The 14,893-nt window shown below is 55.2% G+C and overlaps 2 protein-coding genes across 8 annotated transcripts in view; one reads left to right on the top strand and one right to left on the bottom strand.

Annotated features, from left to right (window-relative positions):
- Positions 1–4,480, top strand: part of TXNDC11 (thioredoxin domain containing 11) — a 67,229-nt gene extending 62,749 nt beyond the window's left edge. For all 6 annotated transcript variants that reach the window (XM_060124684.1, XM_060124685.1, XM_060124683.1 and 3 more), the window contains one exon: positions 3,726–4,480. In XM_060124684.1, coding sequence (XP_059980667.1) covers positions 3,726–4,368 — 643 coding nt within the window. In that variant the 3' untranslated portion in view covers positions 4,369–4,480. The remainder of the gene's footprint in view (positions 1–3,725) is intronic.
- On the bottom strand, positions 4,418–14,853 carry SNN (stannin). Of its 2 annotated transcripts, none has more exons than XM_060124690.1 (2): positions 14,779–14,853; positions 4,418–7,638 (listed from the first exon to the last, which is right to left on the bottom strand). In XM_060124690.1, exon 2 carries the CDS (start codon positions 7,546–7,548, stop codon positions 7,285–7,287), a length of 264 nt encoding a protein of 87 aa, XP_059980673.1. In that variant the 5' UTR covers positions 7,549–7,638; positions 14,779–14,853; the 3' UTR covers positions 4,418–7,284. The 2 variants fall into 2 exon arrangements, with proteins under 2 accessions (XP_059980673.1, XP_059980674.1); XM_060124691.1 differs by lacking the exon at positions 14,779–14,853 and adding an exon at positions 8,455–10,239.
- Between the last annotated feature and the right edge of the window lie 40 nt (positions 14,854–14,893).

The raw sequence follows: 14,893 nt of genomic DNA, 5'->3' as shown, positions 1-14,893 counted from the left end.
GCACACAGTGAGTGCTGAGATTGACAGCAAAGAGCCCCAGGTTCACGTGGGGCAAAACAACAGCTTACTGTTGGGCCTCACAGGGAGTCAGGCCCGGCCTGCCCGCTTCCACATGAGTCATTTGTCATTGAGCCCTGCGGATGGCCACCTCGGCCCCCTGGTACAAGGAGGAAACAGAGGCCCTTCTACCCACTGCACCCGCATACTGGGGCTCAAGAAGCCTTCTCCCCAGGTGTGCAGACTTCTGTGAATGTCACCTGACGGGGCTGTCACCTTGATCTCTTCACATTTGTCTAAGTGGTGCTCCAAGGTGAGTGATCAGGGCAGCTTCCCTGAAAGCCCAGCGAGCAGGGATGGGCCGTTAGCAAGGGGATGTGACCTGGCAGTTAGCGAATGTGGATCCAGATGTTTTGGTAGAAGGGAAATTAACTCTTGGCCTTTTAAAGCCTGATAAACCAGATGTTCTCTTGGTACAGATTCCTGTTTGTTTTTAAAAGGATGGGTCCTCAGGGACCCAGTCACATGGCTTTGACAATATCTTTATAGGGAAAAGCATTTGCAGGATGATTTTAGTGACGTTCCCTAACTCACATGTCTTTTATTCTCTGGCGCTCGCTTTTACCGTTTATTGCAGCCACTGCCATGCTCTTCATGCTTCTCTAGGAGAGTGCTTCCTTCATGTGTACTGAATCATTTCCTTGGTTTTTCCCCCTTATCTCAAAGAATTTTTGCTGGAATACTTCCTGTGGTAGTAGGGTCTTGTCAAATCACACACTAAAAACAGAGTGTGACTCACCCAGTTCTACTGCTGACTGTATTGTGACGAGCCTTTTTCTTTTTAAGAAGTGTCTCAGGCAGGTGCCACACGGTCCAGGAACCGTGGACAATAACACAAGTAATTTCATTGTGTGTGGGACAGAGGTGGGGCATGAAGTTTAACACACCATAATTTTCAAATTTCAATCATAGTTGGAAAAAACATTGACGTCGTAACACCCAGCACATGCCTTTGCACAAAGAGGTTCTCAGCAGCTGGAATTGTTTCGCGTTTGGGTTGAGTGCCTTTCATTCTGAGGTTGCCTGATGGAGTCAGCATAGAGATGAGCTCATTTTCCATGCCCTGCAGGAAGGTCGCTGCTACAGCCTCTTCCTAGTTCCCTTGTATTGAAAAGTCAAGAAAGTAAATACTGAATAGTAGACTGTCCAGTTTCATTCTAATGCAGAGAACTTGGTAAACCAAAGCCTTACTGCTTTGGAATGGAATTTTTCTTATTTCCCAAAAATAAATGGTAATCAGAAGTGAAGCAAGCTCTTCATTAACTGGTCTAAAGTGAGTGTTCAGTTCACTCAGAAGGTAAAGGGCAAAAAGCTGACAGCTCACAAAAGAGGAAACGAAAAATTGATAACAAGCAGTAAGACCTTCTTCACAGGGCACATGCTTATTTTTAGTGAAAAGAATATAAAAGTATATATGCGTTTTGGTAAAATATAAATTTACACATGCACTGGGTTAAAATGTGTGCAGAAGGGAAGGTGTCAAGATGTTGACAATAATTTTGGAGGAGTGAAGGTTACCAGTGGTCACAGGGGTGCCTCTTGTATGCTTTTTATATCCTTTGCAATTTGTACTCAGTGAGCACGTTGTTTGTATTTTATGATCATGAAAGAAACCATAGGAAGGAGCTTGTCCTCTGCCACAGTGCACAGCCTGGACTACCTCCTGCTCCCAGCAAGGCTGCCTTCTTGTGCAGGGGCACCTTAGAACCACTCTTCTTCTCCCACTCTGTGTGACGTTCCAAAATGCAGGTGCTCTGGCCCGGCCCTGGGCCAGGAGATCAGAAGTGGGTGGGGGGTTCATTCTGATGTGTCCCCTGGGGAAGAACCTCACTTCTTTAGAGGAGCAGCCCACCCTCCCTCAGTATTATAGCCCCTCTTTGGAGCAGATAACTTATACCCCATTGGTCATTTTGTATTTAGCCTTTTACACGCTAGAGGTGCGTACACATACTCCTGGTGAACTTAGACCAGAGTCAAATAAACAGTGGGACCTTTTACCACTACACTTTCAAAATGATTACCATTTTGGAAGCAGTTTGTTGACGCTCTGTATCCTTGCTACTTCTAAGAAGTTTGAAAGCATTTTAGCACACCCATCAGGTAGGTTCATGGAGATTGCTCCAGAAACTCTAAAATAGCATGTTTACCAGTATTGTTTTCTGTCCTATAAATGTCTCCAGATACACGCACTAAGCTCTTTGCTGGGGATGATTCACATTTGCTCTGTCCTAGAAGACCAGGTTGTGTTGCAGAACTTAGGGGTGGATCCAGCCTCTGCTTGTCCATCCTCACCCACACTTCACAGGGGCCAGGATGTTCTTAGTTGTCAGTTGAATGACTGGGAGGCCCCACTTGGAGAAAGCGTACATGTTAAGAAAACGATGCTTTAAAGGAAAACGTGGTTATATACTTACCCCCAAAGTTTAAAAATTGTTCCATTTACCTGAAAGTTTCCATAAACATATAAAATGGGACATACCTGACTTTAATTTCCCTGTGATTTTTATTTCATAGGGAAAGGGCTACTCTTTGATAGAACACCTTTTGTCTTTTCTTAGGTGTTTGGCCACTGGCTTTGTGTGTGGAGAGGGTGTGCAAGCTCTTAATGAGGGATTTCTGGTCAGTTTCTCTAAGGAACAATGTGGTTGGTTTTTTTTTTTTTTCAAGCTAACATTCCCTGAGCCTTCAGGTAACTCATGCAGTCCTTACAGCAGTCCTCTGAGGTAGATGAGACTCATATTCCCCCCTTTACAGACAAGGCAGTGCAGGCCACAGAGGAGTCCTGTGAGGCCCCAGAGGCGGGTGGGCCCCGGAGTCATGCCCTTCACCTCCACTCCTTTAACACTGGATGGTGTCTGCCCCCCTCATGCTAAAGCTGCTGGTTTGGATTTATTGCAGCCAGGTGGTGTATACACAGGTAAATGTATCTGTGGTAGAAATTTTGGTCATCAGACAATTGGATGACAAGTTCTAAAAAGGAAATTTGTACATCAGGACTTGCAGCAAAGCTTTGGGGAAAATCCCCTTCATATGTCACCCTCCTTCCTTATTCTCTGCTCTCAGGGCCTGGCAACCTTAATTCCTCAGAGCCCCTTGGTCTGTTTGTCAAGGGTGGGGCTCCAGTAGCACCTCCACCATCGTGACAATAAAATGTGTCTCCAGATGTTGCCCAGTGTCCCCTGGGGAAGGGAGGGTACAGTTACCCCAGTTGAGAACTCTTGCCTCGGATAATGTGTAATAAATGCTTGCTGAAGAGCCAGGCTGAGTGTTGGAGGTTTTTCCTGTCTCGTCAAGCATTGTCGATGGCCACAATAGTGACATGGGTGGCAGTCCTGCCCCCGGACACCCTTCCTGACGCGCCACTGGGCGTCTGAGAGCACAGGGAGGCCGCTCTGCCCCGGGTTCTTATCTTTCTTGGAAGGTTGTGAACAGAAACTGAGCTCTTTGTCCTCAGGAACAGACACACCTTTGAGATAAACCACCTTAATTACAGAAGCAGCATATGGGACATCCTCAGCTTTGTAGAAATTTTTTTGCCAGATGACATTTTCCATGCTGACTTCCTTTTGGTAGGAAATAAGCAGCTTGACCTTCGGCGGCAGTCTGGTTTTGGACTAAGAATGTTGGTGTGACTCTCTTATCTTTGACTCCTTTCCCTTTCTCTCCAGAAAGGACCTAAGTGTGAAATACCCCGAAGACCTTCCCATCACCCTTCCAAATCTGCTGAGGTTCATTTTGCATCACTCAGACCCTGCTTCTGCCCCCCAGAACTTGGTTAACCCTCCTACCAAAGAGTGTCTTCAGAGAGAGGCCGTCCTGCAGCAGGGGCACATCTCCCATCTGGAGAGAGAGATCCAGAAGCTGAGGGCGGAGATCAGCGCCCTGCAGCAGGCGCAGGGGCAGGTGGAGGCCCGGCTCTCGAGCGCGCGTAGGGATGAGCAGCAGCTGCGGCGGCAGCAGCACACGCTGGAGAGGCAGCACAGCCTGCTCCAGCTGCACAGCGAGCAGCTGCAGGCCCTGTACGAGCAGAAAACCCGGGAGCTTGAGGAGGTGGCCCGCAAGCTCCAGGAGCTGGCCGACGCCTCGGAGAACCTCCTCACCGAGAACACGTGGCTCAAGATCCTGGTGGCCACCATGGAGCAGAAACTGGAGGGCAGGGACGGGGCCGAAGACCGTGCTCCCCTGGATGAGGTGCAATTGGACTACCACAAGCCCTCGGGCACCCCCCGGCTACCAGCCAGCACCCCTCCGCCTTCCAACGTCAGCTCCACGCTGGCCTCCGAAAGGAGCACTGAGAACAGGACAGACTAACTTTGAAAATAACATGAAGAAATCAGAGGTGAAGACTATACATTGCGAATATATTTATGCAAATTTTATTGAAATTTATTGTAAATAAAGATTTTCTCAGTGGTCTAGAAAATCAGCTTGAATGTCATTCAGCTTTTATTGAACAGGGATGACATCCCCTCCACTTATTGCACAAACTTGGTAGCTTTGAGACAAAAACAGTAGCACAGTCCACTTGAAGATTTGTCTGAAAAGTTAGTCCATATTTTAGTGGCTCAGCGTCGGCGTTCCCTCCCCATCCCCCTGCTGTTGCTTCTGCGATGACATGCAGAATGAAAGGCTAATGTCCTGACTGACTAGTCAGAAAACTTGGACACAACAGTTGGGCTATTCAGAAAGAATTCAATGAGAGGTCATAACTTAACTAAGCCATTTGAGTGTGTGGCTCTGGTGTCTATGCTAAAAAAAAGTAGCTGTTGACCAAGAACAGTGAGAGCTGTTATGTGGTTGGTCACCAGTTCTGCAGGCACTTCCACTTGCCTCCAGAGACCCCACTAGTGCCCCACCATGCCCTTGACCCTCACCTGGCACTGACACCGTGCTGATGGGCCTGATGCAAATGGCACAGATGTCGTGGGATAAGGAACCTCCAGGACTGAAACTGAGGAGAAAGTGATGCCTCATCTTTTCAAAACCGAAACTGCACCGGCCATGGTAAGAAGCTCAGGGTGAGTTTGACAGTCAAGCAATGGTCATTTTCAGGGTCAGGCTCAGGGACTGAAAATGCAAGGCCCGGGAGCTCCTCGGTTACTTGGGTAAAGGACAGACAGCCTTAGGTGCAGGCTGCCGGCTGCAGAAAGTAGAGGTAGAAAGCCTGAAGTTCTGAAATGTGAGGGGAATGGATCGAACACCCCTACACCTGCCCCATTTTTCTTATGTCCTTCATTAGGAAACACACCTTCTCCCTGACCTTCCAGTTGACCCCTTTAGAACTTCTGACCCCTCCTCCCGCCCACACCCTGTGTGCTGCTTACAGGGCCTTCTGCTAGTCTCCAGCCTGACTCATGCTTGGCCATCCCCAGGTGGGGGCCAAAGGCATTTCCTCCCCTGTACTAAAGCCCGGCTGCCTCCTAAGGATTCCTTAGTAGCCCACCTGTGCTGTCTCAATCCTGCCTTCAGCTCAAATGGCCTAACTAGCTACTCCTCCCCTCCCCCCAAGCTATACACCTTAATGTTTGACCGTTAATTTAGGGGTACGCCGCTAAAAGGAGTGTTCCTTAAGCTCCCTACTAGGGGTTCTAGAAAGTTGATTAGTTCAACATGCTTTTTAGAGGAGATTTGGATGAGGCCAGAGGAGCCGCCTTCCGCCAGACCAGGAGGCCAGAGCTTTGAGGGGGAGCTGGGAATAGGGGGCAGCCCCTGGCGACCTGGGAGCTCCCTGCCCATGCTGCTGGCAAGGCAGCTCAAGTGCTGAGGGCCAGCGCTCCCCAGCTCACCCAGAGCTGGCCTCCAGTTTATTCCCGAGGATGCAGACACAAATCACATTTTAATCATGATAGTTCAGGGTGTGCTTACAGTGGTGGGATTAAAAACCTAAGCAAGTTCACTGAAGTATACACAAGGGACATCTCGGAGGGGCAGGGTGGGAATCACTGGCCTGACCAAGAGCCACCAAACTCCTCACCTTTTCGAAAACCAAATCCTGAACCTGAAACTCCCTCTTCCCCCAGCCCCCTCCCCTGGGTGCCCACTAAGCACAGGCTGCTGGGGGCTCCTGTGTGCACAGGCACACAAGGGTGACACTTGGCGCTCTCAGAGTAAGGTCAGGGGACCCTCCTAGGTGGCCCACCTAGGAGGTGGAAAATGAAATCCAGGACCCAGCAGGTGGGTGGGAATCTGGGAGGAAAGGAAGCGAATTTGTGAAAAGGGCAGGGGGAAGAAACCAAGCACCCCCCACCACACCCTCCAGTGCAGAAGATATTAAATACAACAACAAACAAAAACCACAATGTTCTGTCCTTCCTGGGCCAACTGGGTTTGGGATTCAGGTAGCCACCGCGGCTCTGGTGTTTCTAGCGAAGCCTGTGCTCAGTAAAGCTGGGTGGGGGGCAGGGTGCTCAGCATGCTCAAGACCACGGGGGCCAGAAACTGCTCGGCCACTAGGACGCCTGGCAGCCTTGGGACTCGGGCCTCAGGCCCTGACTCGTCCTTCACCGGCTCCCAAGCAGCTGCAGTAGCTTCCTTGCAATCACTCCACTAGCAACAGGAACTGGCATTTACAACCTCATCTACCTAGAGCAGGAGAGGGCGGGACGTGCTGCTGCTCCCATTCATTGCTCACAAAGCAGAAATCGCCAAAGCACCCCAACAGGTTAGCTGCGAGACTTAAAGCCGACGTGTCACGTTCTCTACATACACACGTGTATCTGAGGCCCCCGCCGAGTGCAATGTGGGCCTTACAAGTCTAAGACCCCCCCCTCCCGCCTTGACTCAGCTCAGCGTTAGTACGGACAGTCCCATGTGCTCTATATTTTTAAAAAAATCAGCAAGAGAGGCTTAAGCACGTGCTTCTGGGGCCTATTTACAGTTCACAGGCTTGTGAGCTCACGCGTTACAGTAGTAGCTCCATCAAAAACAGGCTCAGCTAAACATTCAAGTAACAAAAGCGCTGTGGGGCCGTGAGCCCCAGCAAGGTCAGGCCTGCCCACTGCCTGCAATGGGCAGTCCTACCAGGAGGCTGAGGGGTTGCCCAGTGCCACTGAGCCCTGGCTCAGGACCGCCGGGACCCCAGGAGTCGGTGCATGCGATGACGAAGTCCGGTGAGGCCATGCCAGCAAGCGTCAACTCTTCCTCTCAGATGGTAGCACGTCTGTGGTTTCGCCCCTACTGCACCTCTTGGCTGGCAGCAGACAGGTCCAGGAGCCTCCGCATCCCGGCTCAGCCGTGGACTTCAGGGCCGTTGGGGGTCAGCTTGGCCTTCCTCTCCACGCACGGTCCCTTGGCCGAGTACTGCACTAGCAGGAAGGGCTCCTTGGTCTCGCCATCCCCCACAATGCTCTCCTCGTCCTCTGACTGGCTGATGCGCTGCAGCCGCAGGTAGCACCAGCAGCCCAGGATCAAGGCCCCCAGGGCAGCGATGGCGATGAGGATGACGATAACTGTGACCACACCGGTGGTGGGGCTGTGGTCCATGATGGACATGGTTAGCGCTTGAGCGGGGGGGGCCCTCTGCAGGAAGGTCTGGGTGGGGACGGCTCAGTGAGGGTGGAACCCAGGCTGGACACGAGAGCCCTGAAAGAAAGAGCAAGATGAGGCTACACTGGGGACTCCGCTGGGGACCCTGACAGCTCACACGCTCGGGCTTGCTCTTCCATGGGGTCTATTTTTAATCAGTTCTTAAGCCTGACCGTCCTGCCCGCATCCTAGTGAGAAACAGACTGGTTGGCATTTGCTGGGTGTTTTTGTTTACGATGCTACCAGCGTACTCCTCACTCAACCCAGCCACTTCCATTTAATACCTTCAGTGCCTCTGCTTACCAGACAGGCAGTCATCCTCGCTCAGCCAGGAACGTGACAGGCTTCTCAGGAACCTGAGAGGGGGCACCCGAGACCTCCATCACCACTGCAGCAGAGGCTGAAAGAGGGTCTGTTTAAGGTGAATGTTCTAGAAGTCCAGCACCACTAGGTGTTCAGTAACTGCTCACAGATTGAAAGTGCTTCAAGGACTTCCCTGGTGGCGCAGTGGTTAAGAATCCACCTGCCAATGCGGGGACACGGGTTCGAGCCCTGGTCTGGGAAGATCCCACATGCCGCAGAGCAACTAAGCCTGTGCACCGCAACTACTGAGCCTGCGCTCTAGAGCCCACGAGCCACAACTACTGAAGCCCGTGCGCCTAGAGCCCATGCTCCGCAACATGAGAAGCCCGCGTACCGCACCTAAGAGTAGCCCCCGCTGGCCACAACTAGCGAAAGCCTGTGCGCAGCAACGAAGACCCAATGCAGCCAAAAATAAATAAATTAATAATAATAAAGTGCTTCAAGACGGCCAGAGATGAGGGATTCAAAAGCAGGGAAATGACATCAGCCCCTCTCGTGAACGGGACATACATAGCTCAACGAGTCTTCAAGAGCACCTGTGAGAGAGTGCAGCCGACAACAGCCTTTGCCCACAAAGAAGCTGTAGCTGACCTGGCTCTGGAAAAACTTAGAGGAGGGCAGGGGAGAGTGGGACAGACCAGCCTCTGCCGGCGTCTTGGTGCAGGAGCCAGACGGCAAACGGATCAATATGCCAAACACCTGTCGCTACAAATGCAGGAATGTAACGCTGGAAACATAGGGGACCAGATGCCTTGATGCTAAACTGGGCGGGACAGGCAAAACTCAGGGAGGTGATGCTGATGCCGAGATGTGTGGGAAAGCCAGACCCTAAAGAGCTTCCCGGCAGGGGAACACTGTCTGCTAAGGCTCTGAAGGCAGGAGGGCCCACTGGCAAGTGCGAGGAGTGGCTGCAGCTGGAGATCAGCTGGTTTGGGTGGCGGCGGGGAGGGGTGTACATGCCCCAAGGCCCAGACAGCAACAACCCACTGAGGTTGGAGGTGGTGGCACCCCTGGGTGCCAAGACCTTGCACTTTTAAAATTTCTCCTGCCTGACTGTAAACGGAGCAAATAATAGTAACTAACACCCAGGTGGTTACGAGGATGCCTGCAACGCCTGGGCACAGGGTGGGCAGAGTCGATGCTCAGCTGTCTGAATCTGGTTTTTCTGGAGAAGACAGACATCAGTGCAGGTAGACATCATTGGAAGCGGAAGGTTTTCCCTCCAGACAGGATGGAACCTGCCCTCCTTGAGCAATGACAGCCTTAATTAGAAATGATTCTTATCCACACCAGGGAGCCCTCCACCCCCACCCCAAGGCCAGGTTCGCCTGAAGGTCAAAGGCAGCTAAGTCAACGCCCCTGAGTCTGTCCGGGGACCGGGCCCTGAGAAAACCCTACAGACCCCCAGAACTGCCCTGCTCCCACGCCCACCCGTGCAGAGGGGTCCTAGTCGGGGGGAGCGACATCCCTGGAGTCTTCCCCCTTCTTACTGCCCCCAGGGTCAAGCCGCTGCCATCACTCTCAACAGGCTCCCTGGTCCACCTGTGGTGGCCATTGCAGCCAGTGCCCCTGTCACTCAGAGGAAAGATCCCAAGTCCCTACAGTGACCTACGGGACCTGATGAAGCATCTCCACCCCTACTCCTCTCCTGCTGACCCCATGCTCCTTCCTACCTGCAGACCTTTGCCCAGCCAGGTCCCTCTGCCCAAATGCTCTGCTCCCCTTACCCTTGTGCAGTGGTTCTCAAGTGGGGGCAACCGTGCCCCCCAGGGGACATGTGGCAACGTCTGGAGACATTTTTGATTATAACAGCTGGTGTGTGTGTAGGTGCTACTGGTATCAAGTGGATGGAGACCAGGGATGCTGGTAAACCTCTCACATGGCATGGGACAGCTCCCCAAAGACCCCAGACAAACATCAACATGTGGAGGCTGCCCTGGTTAACTCCAGCTCAGGCGGGGAGCCTTCCTGACCCCGCGGTCCAGTAAGTCCTCTTCGTCCTGTGGCTGCACTCACTCCTTCCCTCCCTCCAGGGCACCAGCCTCAACGTGCAACCCTGGCGTCTGTGTCAGGGCCATCGGGTTGGCACCTGCCTCCCCTGTTGGGCTGTGTGCTCCGTGAGTGGCCCTGCACACTTCTGTGCCCACCCAGTGCACAGGTCCTGCTGGCCTCTCCCCTGCCACCATCAGGGCTACCATCAGCTCCCACAACTCTGCTCAGCCTGTCCTCTTGGGCCTCCGCATGGAGCAGGTGATGCCCCCAACCCCCAGAGAGCCTGCTGGCTGCAGCTGGGTGAACCTGCCCCAACCCCTGTGCCCTCGTCCCGCTCCGGAGCACACCTAGCTGCCTGTCCCTCCCCGCCTCACCCTCTCCACTGGCCCTTGTGCCCAGCGCCTGCTGGGGTGCCTGCCCTCCCCCTGGGTTCCTGGACAGGAAGGCAAGTCAGTATCAATTCAGAAGGGGAAGTGTGTGTGTTTGGGGAGCAGGGGGGTGGTTCAGGGACAGGAAGTGGGAAATCAAACAATGGCAGCAAGACCTGGGGAGGGGGGACCCCAGGGGCCAAACCAGCTGAGGAGCCCAGGAAGTGCCTCTGAGTCCTGGGGGTGGGGGACAAGCGGTCCCGGGACCAACGACCAACCACCAACCAGCAAACTGAGGCAGAGGTAGCCCCAGCTCCAAGGACCCTCTGAGAGAAGTGGTGACCTCAAAACCCTGTCTGCTGCCCCTGCCCCAGGTCAGGAGGAGGGGGTAGAGCCAGGTGACCAGGCCATAGTCATGCCTTGCCTGCGGTCCCTGGCCCTCCCTTGAATGTGTTTGTTCCTTCATTCAGCAGGTATTTCCTGAGAACCTATCTGTTAAAAAATCTGATCATGTCATCCCCTGCTCAGAACCCTCCCTGGTACCAGCAGAGAATCCAAATTCCCTATTTCCCCAGCTTCTTCACACCCTTCTGCCTCATACCTCAAGGCCTCTGCACTTTCTGTTCCTTCTGCCTGGAGTGTTCTTCCCTGAGTGTCCCGTGACTGGTTCCTTCCCATCAGACGGGACTTTCTCAGAAGGTGCCTCTTGGGGGCTGCCTTCCCAGATTACCCAGGAGCCAGACACAGCCCACCCCCACTGGCCATCGTCTCGTACTACTTCCTCTTATTTCCTGGCGCTCTGCCACCTGAAATTCTCTTGGGTGAGGGAAGGTGTTTCCCTGGCTGCCGTCTCCTTCCCACAGTGGACTCTGAGGGTGTAGGAGGACACTGTCCATCTTGCCCACTGCTGGATCCCCAGCCCTATTACCAGCACACAGCAGGTGCTCAATAAATGTCTGCTGACCGACCACTCCAAGCCCGGGGAGGCAGTAATCAGAGGAGACCTTGCTTGCATGGGGATCACGGTCAGCAGCACCCACCCCGAATGCCCCCGAATCTTGAAGCCACCACGGGTCCCCTCAAGGGAGCTGGCAGCCTGCGTGGAAGGACAGACTGCAGGCTGAGCATGGGGGTAGGAGCCACGTGTGCCAGTGGGTCCCAGGCAGGCCTGGCCCAAGCCCACGGAGGGGCAGCTGTCCCTGCACGAGCTGTGGGGAGGGGAGGGGAGGGAAGATGCCACTGAGATGCAGATCCCAGAGAACCTGAAGCATGAGGGCGGCCGGCCAGTTCCCTCTGAACCCTCTTGGCCTGGGCTGGACCCCACCCCTTGCTTCATCTCTTCAGGGCCTCCCTCCTACCCCTCCGAGCTAAGATGTCTCCTGCAAGTCAGCTGACCCCTCACCCTGATCCAGGAAAGCACACAGGGCAGGACGCGGAGGACCACAGCTTGGGCTGGGTAGACGCCCAGGATGGCACATGGGAAACCTGGACCCCCTTAGAACAATCACCAAAGCAGTTAACACTTATTCCATACCATCATCTACTCCTCCCAACAAGCCCGTGGCTAGCGCTGCTCACTGCTACCATCCAAGTTTCACAGGTGAGGAAACTAAGGCGTGGAGAGCTTGAATGGATCATCCAAGAGTGAACTTGGACAGAATAAAGGAGGATGGGACCCAGAAGTGGGGCCCCGCAGAATAAAGGGAGGGGTCTTCTAAGTGCAGAGGGTCAGGCCAGCCTGGGAGCCACAGCACAGCCGAGGACTGTAGTCTCCGGGCACTCTAGGGGTGGGCGACGGGCCATGCTCCCCCCAACCTCTGTAGCATCTCCTTGCCAGCTCCCTCAGGACGAAAGCTGGCACTGGAAGCCCAAGGCCATCTGGATCCCCCAAACACACAGTGCCAACCCTCCACCCTCCTTCCACCCTCCCGCTCCCACCTCCCTCAGATGGATCTCAACAAGCTTTCTAAAGCCCAGCGTCTGCAGACACCACCCCTCTGACCTCTCCCCGTGCCCCACCCCCAACCACGATGGGTTCAAAGGACAGACCCTGCATCAGCCACCAGCAAGCTGAGCGCAGGCGTCCCCCACTGTCCTGCTGCCCTCGGAGGCCCATGGCTTAGGTCTTCTCCAATGTTGGGTTGGGTTCTAGTTACCCCTGCCTCTTCAGGGGACCCCAAAATGAAGCCTTAACCCCACTCCACAGGTCCCTTCTCACACTCAAGACCCAGTGGAGCCCAGCCAGCAGCAGAGCAGATTAGAGTCCCCTCCTTTGACCCACACCATCCCTCCACTCACTATAATTAGCTGTTGTGACCCAGCCAAGCAAGCTGCTCCTAATGGCCTCAGTTTCTCAGCCTGCAAAATGGGAAAGAGGCCTTGACCTCAGCAGCCAGGTTGTGGGGAGGCTGAGAAGTGATAAGAAATGTGAAAACAGAAGGGCTATGGGGCCACCGGGTTTGTGTGTCACCAGGTACCACACCTTCCTGGGTGTTACAGGGTCGCCCCTCACTCCCCCCGAAAGGACCTGCTCCCAGGAGAGTACAGGGCCTGGTCCAGGCCCAGTGCCACAAATAGCGCCTTCCTCAGGGACACGCTGGTGCTACCTTCTTCTCGCTTAACTGGGCACATCATGAGTGTCACCCAGCCCAGCTGGACACCAGCTTGCCACCCCTCCCCCCCTGCAGCCTCCACCTTCTGGGGCTGCCCTGCTTACGGGGACGCACCACCTCCGCAGGGGTGAAGCCATGCCCCTTCCCCCAACAAAGCCATCAGGTATGCCAGCAAACCAGGCTCTGTCTCTTCGGGGGACCCCACTTCACAAACCGGAAACATTTCCTGCCCAGTTTCTGATTAGAAACATAGGACTGTGGGGAGGACGGGGCATGACAAGGGGGCAGGTGGCATATCTGCTCTGTGCCAGGCCTGAGCAGGCACTGGAACCCAAGGCAGCATCACACAGGCCCCTGCCCTCCAAAAGCCTGGGCAGAAACAGTGGGGATGCGGATGGGAGATTGACAATCACTGGGCTGTGCCCAGCTCTGCAGCCAGTGTCACCTCACCCTCCACCACCCACCCATTACACCACGGTCCTCCCGGAGAGGAAACTCGCACCAGCACCCCCAGGTTCCCCTGTGCAGAAGAGGAAGCTGGCACAGGGCAACCCCAGGGACTGCCCCAAGGTCAGTGCGAGTCTCCTGTGCCCCCACCCTGTGAATCAGCCACTGGCTATTCTCACAGGCTGCCCTAGGCTCAGCTCACTTGCCAAACAACTTTGGTAATAACGGTAGACGCCTGGCAAAAGTTGGCAACAATTACTATGTGCCAGGCACTGGGCTGAACACTCACACAGATAATCTCCTTTCAGCATCAAAACAACCCTAGAGTTATTACTATGCCCGCTTTGCAGATAAAGAATCTGTGGCTCAGAGAAGTTAAACCAATTGCCCAAGGTCACACAGCCCGAAAGTAACTGCGCAGGGATTCAAACCCAGGCAGCCTGGATCCAGAATCCGGGATTTCAACTCTGACACTAAAATGTCATATTATTTGACCCCCGCCTCCCCGCTCCCTTGCCTGAGGGGACAAGGGGGACAAGTGAACCCCAGTCCGCCCCCACCCGAAGAGTCTGGGTGACTGGGGTGGACGGCTCTATGCTGGGGACACAGGGATGATAAGCGCCCTGGCAGCTCCCGCGTGCCAAGCGCGGGCGACGTGCAGGCGCAGTGCCAGGCGCGCTCCACGCACCCTCTCATTTAACCCTGCCAGGCGACTCCGTTGTCTCCCCGACTCTACCAAAGAGCTAAGCGAGGCTGGAGGGTGGAGGGAGCTCGGCCCAGGGGGCGACAGCTGGAGGGGAAACGACAGCTGGAGAGGCAACTCCAGTCGGCTTGACTTGGCGCGGGGGAAGCTTAGGGGACGGGGGACTACGAGACTCAGTCATGCCCACGCCGCGCAGTCACCACCGACGGAACCGGGCACCAAACGCCGCGGCCCGTCCTCAGTTTCCCCACCTGCGAAATGGGCGCCAGACGTCGCCAGAACCCCCACCCCTAACCTCTGCAGCTCTCCTGACCACTCTGGAGGTTGCCAGGATCCCCGCCTTCTGTTATTTTTAAAAATCCCTAAGTGTCCGGAGGAGACCCGCGGCCAGCCTGGGGCGCAGAACTGCGGGCCGCGGTGAGGGGCATGCACTGGGTTGGGGGGACACCAGCTCCCTGCAAAGCCGCCGCCGCCCCCCGCCGCCTCCTTTGTCCCGATCTCGCCGCAGCGCAGCGGACAAAGAACCCCCGCCCGCGGGCGCGGCCCCCCGGAACAGACCCTCCCCCCGAAGCCGCGCCCCCGCCCGGGCTGCCCCTCCCCCGCCGCAGAGACCCCCCCCCCACCGCGCGCCCCCACCCCATCCGGGGCGGCCCCTTCCCCTCCTGCAGGCCCCCGCCGGGCCCGAGCGCCCGGCCCGCCCGACCCCTCTCACCATGGCGCCGCCCGCAGCCCGGCCCGATCTCCCCGATCGTCCCGCAGCCCCGCGGGCCCGGCTCCGCCCGCCCGCCCGCCAGCCAGCCAGCCGCCAGCCAGCCAGCCAGCCCGGC

This window comes from Lagenorhynchus albirostris, chromosome 15, assembly GCF_949774975.1.
Source record: "Lagenorhynchus albirostris chromosome 15, mLagAlb1.1, whole genome shotgun sequence".
NCBI classification, from domain to species: domain Eukaryota; kingdom Metazoa; phylum Chordata; class Mammalia; order Artiodactyla; family Delphinidae; genus Lagenorhynchus; species Lagenorhynchus albirostris.
Note: the sequence above shows the minus strand (reverse complement) of the source record. Positions and strands in the feature narration are given on the sequence as shown.